At 38.3% G+C, this 14,375-nt stretch overlaps 1 protein-coding gene across 1 annotated transcript in view; it reads left to right on the forward strand.

The window, feature by feature from the left end:
• The first annotated feature begins 2,757 nt into the window (after positions 1-2,757).
• Positions 2,758-14,375, forward strand: part of LOC149251400 (golgi-to-ER traffic-like protein) — a 400,402-nt gene continuing 388,784 nt past the window's right edge. The window contains exon 1 of the mRNA XM_089459410.1: positions 2,758-3,255. Within this exon, the coding sequence (XP_089315536.1) occupies positions 3,226-3,255 (30 nt within the window). The 5' untranslated portion in view covers positions 2,758-3,225. The remainder of the gene's footprint in view (positions 3,256-14,375) is intronic.

The following is a 14,375-nucleotide window of genomic DNA, read 5'->3' on the forward strand; positions in this document are numbered from 1 at the left end:
TGTTATTTTTCAAGCTGCAACATAGAAAAGAACAAAAAATTCTCGAGTCACAAGTGTTGGTTACCTCATATCCAATTCTACTGTCAAGTTTTCTGCTGAACTGCTCGTTCTCTTCACTCTTCTTCTCTTCTGCTGCTCGTCCTTTCTCTCATGCGTGCCACTTCCATACATAAAAAGAACTCTTGTTTCATTCCACATTGTCTATTTTATAACCAAGTCCTCTTGGCTGTTTGTATTCTTTGGAGGAGTATGAAATGAAACATAGTCTCTTGGACTTCCAAAATTGCTCACAAGCTTGTCCTTTCATTTTCAGTCCAGAAATTTGTTTGTAAAAAAAATAGAACTGAATTAACAACTCATTCAGAAATAATTACAAGAGACAAATCAGACTTGGATTATCTACATTTTTCTGTTCAAACAATTATATGTATTCCAACTTTTGTCTCAATGTTTAGCTTTCACATTGATTAGCATAGCCTTTGCACTTCACATCACTTTCAACCTTTTATATTCATCATTCAACATTCATGTACACTTTCCATTCAACATAAATGATCACTAATGTGCTTAGTGACATCAACAACATTTACAAACATTAATCAATCAACTTAACTTGACATTAATGTCAATATTGCAACATTTGTTGTGCCAACGAAGAAACCATGGACCATTTATTCACACGATATTTGTCTTCAAGGCAGGTTTGGTCTCTACTAAAGCCTATTTTCAATCCACTATTTGCTTTTTGGGATAAACCAACACTAGAGAATTGCGTGAAGGATTGGGTAACAAACACGTTAATGAAGGATTTGACGGTTTTCCCAACGTCTTTTGCTCATACTTTTTGGCGGGCAAGGAACTGTGCCACGTTCCAAGACAAATCTATCCTTGTTGAGATGTGGTTGAGATTGTTGCTAGCACTATTGAACACACTATTAAGAATTTCAAATCATAAGTAAAAGAGAAGAAACAAAGGGTGCCTATCATGCCATTGTTGGAAAATGGCATTCCCTAGGGTTTCTTCAACGGAGCATGGCAGGGAGATCCACCCACATTTGGGGTTGATGTTGCCTTGTATCTAAACCACACACATTATAATCATATACAATATTCACCCGATAGAGGAACAAATGCTTGGGAATAACTATTGACGCTATGGGCATTGGTGCACACTACAAATTTCTATGGAGTCAGAAAGATCCAAATCCATGGAGATTCAAAAGTAGTAATTAATTGGATCAATAAACATAATGGTATTTTCACCCCCCCCATCTGGCACACATCTTGTTTACTATTAAAATTGAATTTGAACAACTAGAGTGGTACACTTGTAGACATATTTAGTGAGACCTAAATGCTTTGGTAGATTGATTATCCAAAGATGTAACCATAGGAAGACAAGACCAACAGGTGATACATGAGTTTTTTGAAAGGCAACCATTGGAGGTTGTCGTCATGGAGAATTAATGTATAGCTCAGTTGTATAACTGTTAGGAAAGGGTAGACATTAAAATAGTTTTTTTGGCTTTTTGTTTTTTGTTGTTGTTGTCTCTTTCCTTTTGAAAGATAGACCTAGGGAGGAAAATTTACGCTAGAACTCCTACAAAACCCATAAATCAACCCATTACATCCCATTACATCAACACAATGCCTATTTTGATAATGAAACATAATGTTTTCACCTAGTGAAAAAAAATGACTAGAAATAATTCACAACAACGTGCTAGAAATGGCATACACTTGGTTAGTTACCTCAGTTGTCCTCTATGGATGTGAAGCTTGGGGGAGCAACATGTCAAATCACAATCGGAGACAGCTGGAAAGAATTCAAACACTTAAGCATTAGTAGCCTCAAAATCAAGTCAACAGTCCCATATGTGATCCTACTAGCCAAATCTAGTATGTTTCCGATGAAGGTTTCATCAATCATTCGTTTGTTAAGTTATTTAAAAAAGGTGGAAAACATGGATGCACATCGTTAGCCCAAGATGATTGCTGCAGAGGAGCTAAAGCGTAGGAAGAAAACTTGGAGGAAGCAAAATGACAAGTAGATGAGCAAAGGGGGAATTAATTGGCAAGACTCTCCTAATTCTAAAGAGGAAATAACAAATGGGTGCTTGAAGAATTTAGGTCTGCCATGTGGGAAAAACAGGTCGGCAAAAAAAAAAAAAAAACTCTAGATGTCAAAAATTTCAACCCATCACAATCACATGATGAAAAGACTTATTTGAGTGCCACAATCAAGGGAAAGACTAAGATTTTAATAGCCCAGCTGAGGACCGAATCTCACCATATTAGGTGTGAAACAGGTAGGTGGATAACCCCCAAGGAAGGGTGGGAAGAAAGAATTTGTATCTTTTGTAAGACAAGAGCGGTTGAAACTGAATGACTTTTATGATGGAATGTCAATGACTTATAAAGAGATTCATAATCAGTTTGAAAGTGGTCTAAAGGTGGATAATTTGAGCAAACTGTTTGAGAAAACAAGACTTGTCCTGATGATGAACCACCCTAGTTAGTTCAAAACGCGTCCACAAATGATAGATCTTGTGATTTACGCCGAAAAATCTCTCATAAAACAAGACTTCACCCAACAACAAATTTTTTGATGAAAAGACGGTTTTAAAAAGAAACATGAAATTATGATATCTTTGTTCAATGTAGAATTTTGGTCCCTTAGACTCCCGAGTCTTGTGCACCTCAATAAAAGATATCATATTACTCATAGTTGGACCATACAAAAGTCCACCAAAAATGCAGCTTTTGCATGGTGGACATAGTTCAGCGCGAAAAGGTATAAGAACCGATCATACTATGTAAAAACCAAACCACCAAAACCGGACACAGTATCGGTATCACGTGTTAAGTCTAAAGAGGCCTCTGCAATTTTAACGTACGTGCGTGGTTATACAACTGTACCAGGCGCACAGAAGTTCTTTATTTCGGAGCGGGGCGGGGCGGAGCAGAGCATACGATTGAGGTGACACATAATTTGAATCCAATACTGTCCGACATCAGTGGCACTGGCAATGACAGCAACTATGGTGGTCTAATTCCTTATTTGTGACCCTGTCTCTTTCTCGTAAAGTACATCCGGTATAAGGTGAAAAGTTTTCTTTTGTGAGGGCGGGCGAGGGTTCAAGATCACGATACCCAACGAGAAAAAACATCATCTGAAGCTTGTTCTGCCCGTGGAGTTTCAATTACTATTGCAAAGGTGAAAAAATGAAGAGATCAAGCGCTGGGACGGCCAAGGTACGGATACTTTCTCATTGTTATTACCACTCCATCCAGTGCCCTGTTCTTTCGCTAGTATTGGGTTGCCCCTAGAATCTCATACAAAGTTACGATCTCAGGCATTCCTATCATTGTTATATTTTAACCTTTTTTGTGTGTAAATGACTATCAAAATGTAAAAATGTATATTTGTTTTATGGGACCCTTGTACTGCGAATTTGAATCGAAATATCGGTCTCTTCTTTGCCCGGCAAACCCGATACAACCACGGGATTTTGGAACATATGAGCCAAATTTCCCTAGCCACTGTTTTATACTATTCATCGATGTTTCGGATTAGGACTCACAGGCCACTTGAATGTATTAGGTCTAGTGAGTATGTGTCAACTTTCGGTGTTTGCTGCTATTCTGTTCTTAAATGCACAAGAAGTCCACGATGCTGAATTTAGTTTCGTGCAGTATTTTTTAACCTGCGGTAACTGTTTCCATTTGTGTGCCGTTATGTCTTGACCTCTTAATGCAATCCCCATAATTGTTTCCAAAGATCAAAGGCCTTAATCAGCTCTGCCACTAGTTTATTGTGGTTTCTCTATTGTAGCTCTTAAACTATGATTACTTCTCGCTATAATGTCTTGAAATTTGGTGAAGGTTATGCAAGGAGGAGTTTTTTAAGACAGACAAATCTAAATGGAGATAAATATTTATCGAGAAGGTAAGCATTGTAATCATGTATAATGGGAGATTTTGCCTAACTTAATAAGCCAGTTCTCCCAAAGTATTGTCTTGACCAGAAATTTGGATGTTTGCTTTCACTCTGTAATTCAAGCATTCGAGTTATAATTTTATTCATATAATTTGATTTCCTTTGAAGTATTCACCATATCTGGGCATTCTTGATTTCCGACATTGTCACAAGCTGTGTGGTTATGATAACCCGTTATATGAAATAATGCACATCAGTTCACTTCCCCGCAACTATGCTAAATAACATAGCAGATACCATATATCTACTCTTATCACTACTGTGTAATAAAAGCAGACCGTATATCTAAAGTTATTAATGGAAGTCACATATAGTTCAAGTTTTAACAGAAGTAAAGAGCAAAGAGACCTTTGCATGACAGTTATCTGGAATAAATATGGTGCACCACTTAGGCATGTATATGAATACAAAATACTTTGGCTCTACCTACAGCCCATCAATCCCGAGGACTGGGCCTATGATCTCCCAGCACTTTCATAATTAAGACTTCTTGTTCGTGTTTGTGCACAGATCTATAAGTCAGACCTCATCATCTCTCAGTATAACACATTAATGCTACAATAACTTTTATATGAGAAATGGGCACCAACTATAAAAGAAACCTTCCATATTACAAATGGCAGAATTTCTGACAGGCAAACTTCCACTCCGTCCATGGGAGCTTCCTACCTAGGGATGCTTCATTGATTCAGAAAATAAAAGTTTTCATGGCCATTGCAATCTCAAGAATAAGTTCATACTCTAGGGTCCCAGATTTTATATCAGTGACAAGAGGCAATGTGAACAAGGGAGAGTTTGATGATGAATACTGATCAGCAGAATGAATAATGTTGGAAGAAGCTTTCCCTTTTCCTCAAGCATGCCTGTAACGTCGAAAAGGGGAATTGATGGAGGAATTATAATCACAATCTGATTATGCTTCTAATCCACTTCACAGGTAGGAAATAAGAAGGGTTCTAACTTCTAACTAGATGTGTGGCATACAACCTTCATCCTTGCAGTCCTAAATTAAGCAGTGGCACTAACCTTGTATATGAAGTCATTTTTTAATGCAAAGAAAGCTGTTTTCCCAACTGTGATGATCAATTTCTATCCTACCGTTGCCCATTACCACGTAGTTGCAGCATGAAAGCCTCTCAGTGGTTGAAATGTTGATATGTCTACCTCTATAGTGTTTGAACAATTTCTCTAACCGATTTTAATTCTTGGAATTCTAACTATTGTATACGTCATGGGTTCAAAATCCCATTGGTCATTTAGCTGAATCTCAATGATCAAATGATATATTAAATACAACAGCAATTCCCATGCCTAAAAGACATTAATGATTTTTCATAGCCTCCATTTTAAGTAAATCGGATTATTTAGAAAGTATATAATACGATAACTTCAGTTTACATAAATATGGATATGCCAAGGTGGGTCATGACATATATCATTAGCATACTCATAGAGCTTCTTTTGGTGCTCTTTCTGTTTATGCGGACTTTATGTTAATAATGGAAATTCAAATAGCTTTTGTTTGGTTTTTGGATGGACACTTATTTGATTTGCTTTAAATATCATCAAATAGCATCTGTCCCAGATTCTAGTTATGAAAAGCTAGCTACATCTGGAAATCAGTCAAATCTTGGTTAACACAAAGAAATGAGAAATCATGTTAACAAGTTGCAACATCCACTATTAACTATGTTTGTAATTTCTTTTCTACCTTCAAGTCTCTTTGGTACAAATCTTAAACAGCTCACAGACTTGGCATAATATCATGATCAGCAAAGCTTTTGTGGGTCCACTTTGTCATCACTATCGTCTAAGCTTAAGTATCATAATGATAAAGCGGACCAATGCATATTAACGTGGTTTCCCATACATATAAATAAATAAAATGAAATGCATCTGATTGCATAGGGTGTGAAAAAAATTATGGGAGGTACATTATGTGTCTCATCAGGAATTTTCTAGATTTTGTATTCTCACTCTTCCATATCAGCTAAATTAGTAATACTGCATCCAAGAAATATTTTCTCATGAAAAGTTAGAGATCATTTGGCATTTGAATCACTTCTCATGCTTTTAAACCACCAAAAACTTCTATAAATGTCAATTATGCTAAAGAGGGTCCACACTAAGTATGTGAGGGGCTTTCAAAGTCCAACATTATGAAATATCAATTTTTGGGAATAATTGCATATTCAAAATCATTAATGTATGACTCATGTCCCATGAGTGCCTTTCACTAATGACCAATTTCTCACGAGCTTTGAATAGTGCATTTAAGTGTTTTAATTGTTGGGCATTTTGATGAGTAGCCATAATACCTCATAAAGTAGGACTCCGGAATAGCGATTTAGCAACACTATATTCAAAGAATCTAGGATTGGGTAATGACCCTTTGCCCGTACTCATCGTCATAGAGGTGAAGGAGCTATAGTTGTCCTGCTACTTGATATGATAATGAGGGATGGTCATGGGGATGGGCCCTAGCCCTAAGAGGTGTTGTGGTGTTAGTGTTTGAACTAGCTTTTATATATCTGATTTCAACATCAAGCTATCATTGACCAATTCATAGCACACACAACTTACTAGTTTAGAGGATACAAATAACTTGGTGACCATTGACTTTGATTAGGCCAAGGATAAATTTTGGTCTTGTCACACCATATTTTGAATTTGGTGTATGAGGACCATTTTCATGACATCTTATAGGATGACACTTGTGGATCTTCTATGTACTAGTTGTAGATCAAGAGCATTATCATGTTGTTCATGTTAGCCTCGTTGCTACCCTTATGGTTTGTATGATCCTTAGCCAACCAGGGGGGCAGGTGGCATTCATGCAGGATGACTTGGCATGATTAGGTCATCATACCCTTTTATTATCTTCAATATATTTGATGGATTGCTCATGTTTGTACTGTTGGTGGAGTTTGCTTTGGTGGCATATCAAGTGCTATTCCATGGTTGATCATAGTTGAGGTGACCATCTTGTTGTTCTTCTTGCTCATGTTGATATAGTCACTACCTTCATTGGGTTTTGTTCTTAGTTGTTGGTGTTCTCATGGTGGGGTATTTTCCTAATGTTTTACCTTTACACACTCACATTTCATCACTTTTGCATCATTTTGCCTTGGTATCTTTCATTTACCAACATATTACTAGTTGTACCTTGGTGCAAAGTGAAAACCACATTCCATAGTACACTCACACTTCACCATATCCCATTCCTAGAGGGTGCATGAGTCATTTCACCCACATTCATATAGCTTTCCCTTCATAATTAACTTTTCATTTGCCATATTGCATTATTTCACCACTTGCATGTGTGAACAAATCAAATTCACTTGGGGTATTTTCATTGCTGATTATTTAAGCACAAATCCTGGTTTGAGTGCTCCATTATTGGCCTATTATACTTCAATGTTCTAGACCTTCATTGAGGCCTTATTCCCCAAGTTATATTTATTTTCAAAGAAAGAAAAGAAGAAGAAGAAGAAGAAATAATAGAGCACTGGGGAATACAACTTATCCTCATATGGTACAATACTTGAAGGTGACACTCCCCCCTTGGCACATATGTTAAGGCATCCTTCAACTATTGTACCATATGAGGATAAGTTGTATATGACTAGGCTATAGCCTTATCTTTTTGCCCACATTCCTATGGAATTGGTTGAGCTTGCACATGGTTTGAGGGTTAGTTATGCATGCATCCTTGCCCTCATTAATTTATTCCACTCACATCCACTTATCCACATGTCTTTGTTGAATTTGTTGCATTCTCCTAGGTGGAGCCCTCTGCTAGGTGGTCCACTTGCATCTTTGATTTTTATTGTTCCCACTTTGCTTCCACTTGGTTGAGGGTTTAAAATGACTTTGGGCTAGTTCGCCTTACTTTTGGGGAGTGGTTACATGCTTCCTTAGGGTGCACTATTTCTCATGGGGAATATTTTATGGTTACCCTACTTGGTCAATGTGGACCCAATGCATATGCTTTTATGAATTACTATTTTTTGGTGGTTGTTGAGCCTTGGAGGCCACACTTTGGTCCCTTACTTTTCTTGGAGGAATCTTGGAGGGTGCACATCTTTGGAGATTATTTCGCTATTTCTTCGAGAGTGGTTGCAGCCACCTAGACACTTTCTTCCAAGGCAACTCTCTCATGGAGAATATTTTATTGCTTTCATTGGATAGAGCATCTTGGGATGTGCTCTAGCTCTCTGGCTTCTCTCATGTGAAGAGATATAAAATCATTTGATGACCAATTCATCTCAATGTAACATTATTTTATCATTTGTTTAACCTACCAAACTTGATCACTAGGATAATATTGTTTTATTGTGAGATGGTTGAGCCTAGAACTCTATGTATTGAAGGCTCCCCTCATTTGTGATGGTTGTTGGGTGAGATAATATTAGGGCATCACATCTTCTTGGAGTAAATTTTGTGAATATTGTTCCTTTATACCGTGTGAGGCTTGTTACCCACCCAATTGAGTAACCCCTAGGAGAAAATTTTTCTCCTATTTGTGCAGCTTGCGAACCAACAACCCTTTGATCAATAGATAGCTATGCCTCCCAATTAGTGCTTTTCATCATCTAGTTTACTTATTTAATAAAGGTGTGTCGTTTATTATTAGGTACATTATCCATTTTTTTATCATGCACTTCATTTAATGTTAAGGACATTCTAGTATGGATTACATGTGGAGTTGGATGATTGAGCGCTCTTGGTTGTAGCCTTGTTCCCACACTTTACCTTGGTGATTATCCCTTGCCCCTAATGTGCCTTGAGGCCTTTCTTTCCATTGTCCAGAAGGGGCACAGATAACAAGCACTGGTTGATATAGCATGCTCGTGATAATCCATAATTACGACTTTCTGGATATCCCTTATATCCACGATCATTCTTCAGGTTGATTGCTATCTATCATTGGCATTGGCTCCCTTTTATCCTTATCTTTGAGAAGGGGCTTGGAAATTTTGTCCTTAAGAGGTTGATGTAGCTAAAAGAAAGTTAAAAGGATATATAGCCACATAAGAAAGAAAATGTTAAAATGCAAAAGATAACTAAGACAAATTTATAGTGCATGGACAAGAGCCTAATTTGAGCTCTACCACCCTCATTAGCCTTCACCTAGTTCTAGCATATCATGATTTATCTAAATAAAAGGAACTTTGAATGTCCCAATCTTGATGAGAAATAAACTGCTACATCTTTAAAGGGTATTTGAATCCATCAAATGAGCTTGTAACCCAAACTATGCATGAAAAGAAAAAAAAAATCATTGAAGAAAAAAATGCACAATAGGGGTGGTAAAAATATGATGAGGAAACGGGTTCCCATGATTTCTCCCTCTTCACGTCTTTATACTCAAGATGTTGGAACTCCGAGTGCTGGTACCATGACTGTGGCATCTTTTGTGAAGTTAACCCCTTCCACGTTCACCTGTCACTTGAACTTATTGATTGATTTGTTTGCTTGGGAACTATTCCTCCCCATAGGGTTGGAAGCACCTAATGAGCCTTTGGAAGACCCTCCCATGTCTAAGTATGGTAACTTGTTTACAAATCATCAACTAGAAAGACATTTGAAGACCATGCTTGTGTGAAGTACTCTTTTGCCTTTTGCATTAGCTATGTCCACTATGACATCTTTATGGTTACTATACCTATGATGATGCTTTTACTTGATTTTTAGGGCATGTTTCAGATGTCTCTTCCGTGGTACTTTTGATGTCCCTTGAGTGATGGCTTGACACTTCTCTAGCACTTTCATGTGGACGTATAGTCTAATGTGATGGTACTTCAGGAACTTGAAGCATTAACATGGACCACCTTGAGATGAGCGTTGGCTTTGGGATGGATCTAACACTGATGTTTATCACTTTCTTCCTCTCGAGAAGTTGAAACATTGCACAAAGCACTTATGTTTGTGATATTCTCCTTCTCTAGAAGCTGAAACACTGCACAAAGCACTGATGTTTGTCATCTTCCTCTCAAGGAGCTAAAATTCTGCACAAAGCACTGATGTTTGTCACCTTCTCCTTCCTTAGAAGCTAAAATGTTGCACAATAAAGTTAGGATATTACTAGGAATGATGATGTATCCTAGTGACCCTTGGATGCCCTCAGGATGGCCTTGCACCTTCTTGATGGACATTACGTTGTTCCCGGACTTTGTTGATGATGAAATTGACTTGTGATCCCTTTGGAGGGATGGTACACATTTTCTTGATGATGACATTATGCCCTAGGCTTGTGACATCACTGTTGCATGGTGTAGAGTAATGATGTGGGACTTATTGATGTTGATGTATGGCTGAGGAGAGGTATGGCTTGAGGATGCATCTTCTAGCACCTTGTTTGATGGAGATCTTCATCTTTGGAGAATGACATTTTGCTTGGAGAACCTTTTACTCACGTGTGGGGTAAAAGGAGGCTATTTCTTATGCTTTATCATTATGAGAACTATCTTTTAGGTCGACTTGTGACATACTTCACTTGTAAACAAATATTATTTTAGGGCTTTTTAGTCAAAATATCCCAAATCGACTTGGTTACCCTCATATAAATAGAGGGAAGTCGATTTGGAGAGGATCATGATCACACACTCTTTTATTTCCTTTTGTGAAAGCGTGTGCATTGGTAGTCTTGTCTTCTTGGATCAATGGATCACTAAAGGATAACAAATTGTCTTAGGATAAAATTGGCTTCGAATTATTTTCTTGGATTGATGAAGTGATTCCATGGTGAATTGTGCAAGTTAATTGTGAGTATCTTCTGCAAATTTGTAGAATTAATGTGTCTATGGCATTTTCATGTTATGTTGATTATTTTATGGCTCTAAAATCTCCTTTGTAAAATTTGTCACATGGTATCCATCAAGGAAGCTAGAGTTGCATTCCTTGATCTTAAATCTCCATTGAAATTTAAAATCTCCAGGGTTTGATTGAGAGTATACTCTATCTAGCTTGCTCCAACCAGGGTCCTTCGCCTTTGACCTCACTCGTATTGACTCAATAAACCTAAGGTGGAAAAGGCACTAGCCATTGTGTACGAATACTTTAAAATTTGCATGGTAAACTATGGTTAGGGTTTGGTAAAATCTGTACTTGATAGCCAAATTTTACCTATACATTATAATCCTAGAGTTAGGATTGCATATCATAAAAATCTTTTGCATGGTAAACTATGGTTAGGGTTTGGTAAAATCTGTACTTGATAGCTAAAATTTACCTATACATTATTGTCCTAGGGTTAGGGTTTGCATATCATAAAATGGAAAAGGAAAAATATCATTTTTATGCATTTTTATCCATAATTTTAGGGCCGATGTCTAGTTTTTACTAGTTGTTTTGTGCATTTTCAGCCATTGAAAGTTGCGAAAATCTCATCCCTTGTTTACTCTTTAAATAGCCTTTGAAAATTTATGGCATATCATATTTGAATAAGAAACCGGATTTGTTGAAAACCCTTGACATGTCCCGGATCCTACGAATCAAACATGATTTGGTGGGACACGTGTCCTCTGAACATGTTCGAGTGTGTCCAAGGAACGTGCCCACCGTGTCCTGATTTCGGGACACGTGTCCCTTGGAATTGCATGCCTTGCGACCCATAAAGCCCAGTTTTGGGTCTTCTCTCCCTCACTATTCTCTGTCTCTCTTGCTGTGGGTGTGTGGGAGTGACTAGCAAAGGGTTTGGGAGCATTTTGGAGGTGATTCAAGCAACATGTAAGTGCATTTTGCTTCTATTTTTTTTTGCATTTTTATTGCTGCGGTTTGCATGTGCATTTTTTTTACAATTTTATGCATTTTTTCTTTATTTTTTTTACAGCATTCATGGCTCAATCAAGGGCAGCAGGGAAGGGGCAAAGGAAGGGGAAGAATCTTCCCATTGGAGATGCCCCTCCTGTTCCAATTTCATCAAGGTCTGCAAGTGGTCCCTCTATTTGGAGTGGGGCAGCAACAACAACTTCAAATGTTAAGGGAATAATTAATTTAGAAAGACAACAGGCTCAAGAAAACAAATATCCCTTGTGGAAGTATGTCACAAGAGAGCAAGGGCTAGACAATAAGTTGAAGGGAGGAGGTAATGTTGCTTGGAAATGCAACTATTGCAACAATCATTTCATGAGCACTTATTACCGTGTGAAAGCTCATTTGTTGGCTTTACCAGGTTGTGGAATTGGAGCATGTACACATGTGTCTTTAGCTAAGAGGAAAGAAATGGAAAAAGAGGCCAATGTTGGTGTGGCAAAGGTGGCTGCAACATTTAAAAAAATCTAGAATGATGATCCCCTTCCATTCTTGAGGAAAAGTAGCAACAAATTTCCATTTGAGAGTTTTTGTGGGGGACAAGTAGCAAAAAGAAAGGCAGTGGCACTTGGTCAAATGAACAAGATTTTTCAGAAAGAGAAACGGGGAGAGCGTGATCTCACCATTGCATTCTTTTTCTATCAAAACTTCATATCCTTTAATGTTGCACGCTCACCTTTATTTATTGAAATGTGCTGAGCTCTAACTCAAGGGGCTCCATCAGGGTGTGCGCCTCCTGGGTCAGAGAAGCTTAGAACCACATTGTTTAATAAGGTAAAGAAAGAGGTGGACAAAGTGCTTGAGCCTATTAAATCAACGTGGCCAACATTTGGGGTTAGTATTGTTTCTGATGGATGGGCAGATCTGGGACGCCACCCGCTCATCAACTTCATGGTGTCTTCCTTGAATGGTCCAGTTTTCTTGAAATCAGTGGATGCTCTTGGACAATACAAGGATGCACAATATATGGGTGAGTTGCTCATTAAAGTTATTGAAGATGTAGGTGTTGATTATTGTGTGCAAGTCATTACAGATAATGCACCTATTTGCAAGGTTGCTGGCATGATTATGGAAGCTAAATATCCACAAGTATTTTGGACACCTTGCATTGTCCATTCCTTGAATTTAGCACTTAAATCTATTGCTTCTGATGTGCTTTGGATTGGAAGTATTATTGAGGATGCACGACATATCCACAACTTTGTACAAAATCATACAAATGCCCTCACAATCTACAAGGAGTACACCAATCTATCATTGTTGAAGATTGCAGATACACGGTTTGCCTCTTCATTCATCATGTTGAAGAGGTTGAGGGAGGTCAAGACCGCTCTTGGAGCCATGGTTATTTCAGAGTTTTGGTCTTTTTGGAGGAAGACAGATCAAGCAACCTCAAAAAGAGTGAAGGACACAATGTTAGATGATGCTTGGTGGGAGAGGGTAGATCTACTTATTAAGATTGTGGACCCTATCATTGTGTTGCTACGATTTGCAGATACAGACCAACCCATCCTAGGAGAAGTTTGTGAGGGATGGGATTCCATGATTGAGTATGTGAGGACCATTATTTTATAGAGTGAGTGCCTCGAGTGTGAGACATCATTAGAGGCCTTCTTCACCACCATATAGGATATTCTTGTCAGCAGATGGGACAAGAATTGCACACCTTTGCTTTGTTTGGCTCGTTCATTGAACCCAAAATACTACAACCATGAGTGGCTGAATTGTGGACCTTCCCGCAAATTCCCTCCTCATATAGATGGTAAAATTTCACAGGGGAGGAAGGATGCATTGAGGCTAATTTTTCAGGGTAGAGCATCCCTTAATGAGGTGGAGGATGCCTTTGCAGAGTTTTCCATTGGCATTGGTCGATTTGCAGGATATGATGTGATTAGAGACAGGGGGCTAAGAAGCCCTATTTTTGGTGGGCAACTCATGGGGCAACAAGCCCTCCTCTACAACAGTTAGCCATGAGGCTCATCTCTCAGGTGACTTCATCCTCTTATTGCGAGAGGAATTAGAGCACATATGGAAATTTGTATAGTGTAAAGAAGAGCAGGCTTGAGCAGTCTAGGGCAAAGACAATGGTGTATGTGCACACCAACATTCGTCTTATTTATAGGAAGATGGATGAGTGATTGAAGGGAAAGACAAAGATGTGGGATGTCTTTCTTGATGATATGGGTTTGGACAACAATGTTGAGTTGGCATTGGCCAACTTGGATCTTAATGAGCCAGTGCTAGAGCCTGTCACTTTTGATGATGGTGATATTGTTGAGGGGTCATCCTCCACACCAACAGATGCAGAGATGACATTGGATACAGAGGAGGAGGATGCAGCAGAGGAGAGCAGTGGTGACCATGATGATGATAGTGATGATGATTGATGACTCATGACCTACCTAATGCCTTGAGGCTTGTAGTTGTTTTGTATTTGCTATTTCTATTTGCCATTGGCATTGCTACTACCTATGTAACACATTTTGATTTTGATGACTTAATGAGAAAACTGTAGTTTCTTGTCTTTCTCCTATTGGATCATTGATGAATTTGTCACAAT

This window comes from Pinus tabuliformis, chromosome 7 (assembly GCF_031772625.1).
Source record: "Pinus tabuliformis cultivar Carrire ecotype Pingquan chromosome 7, CPIR1, whole genome shotgun sequence".
NCBI lineage: Eukaryota > Viridiplantae > Streptophyta > Pinopsida > Pinales > Pinaceae > Pinus > Pinus tabuliformis.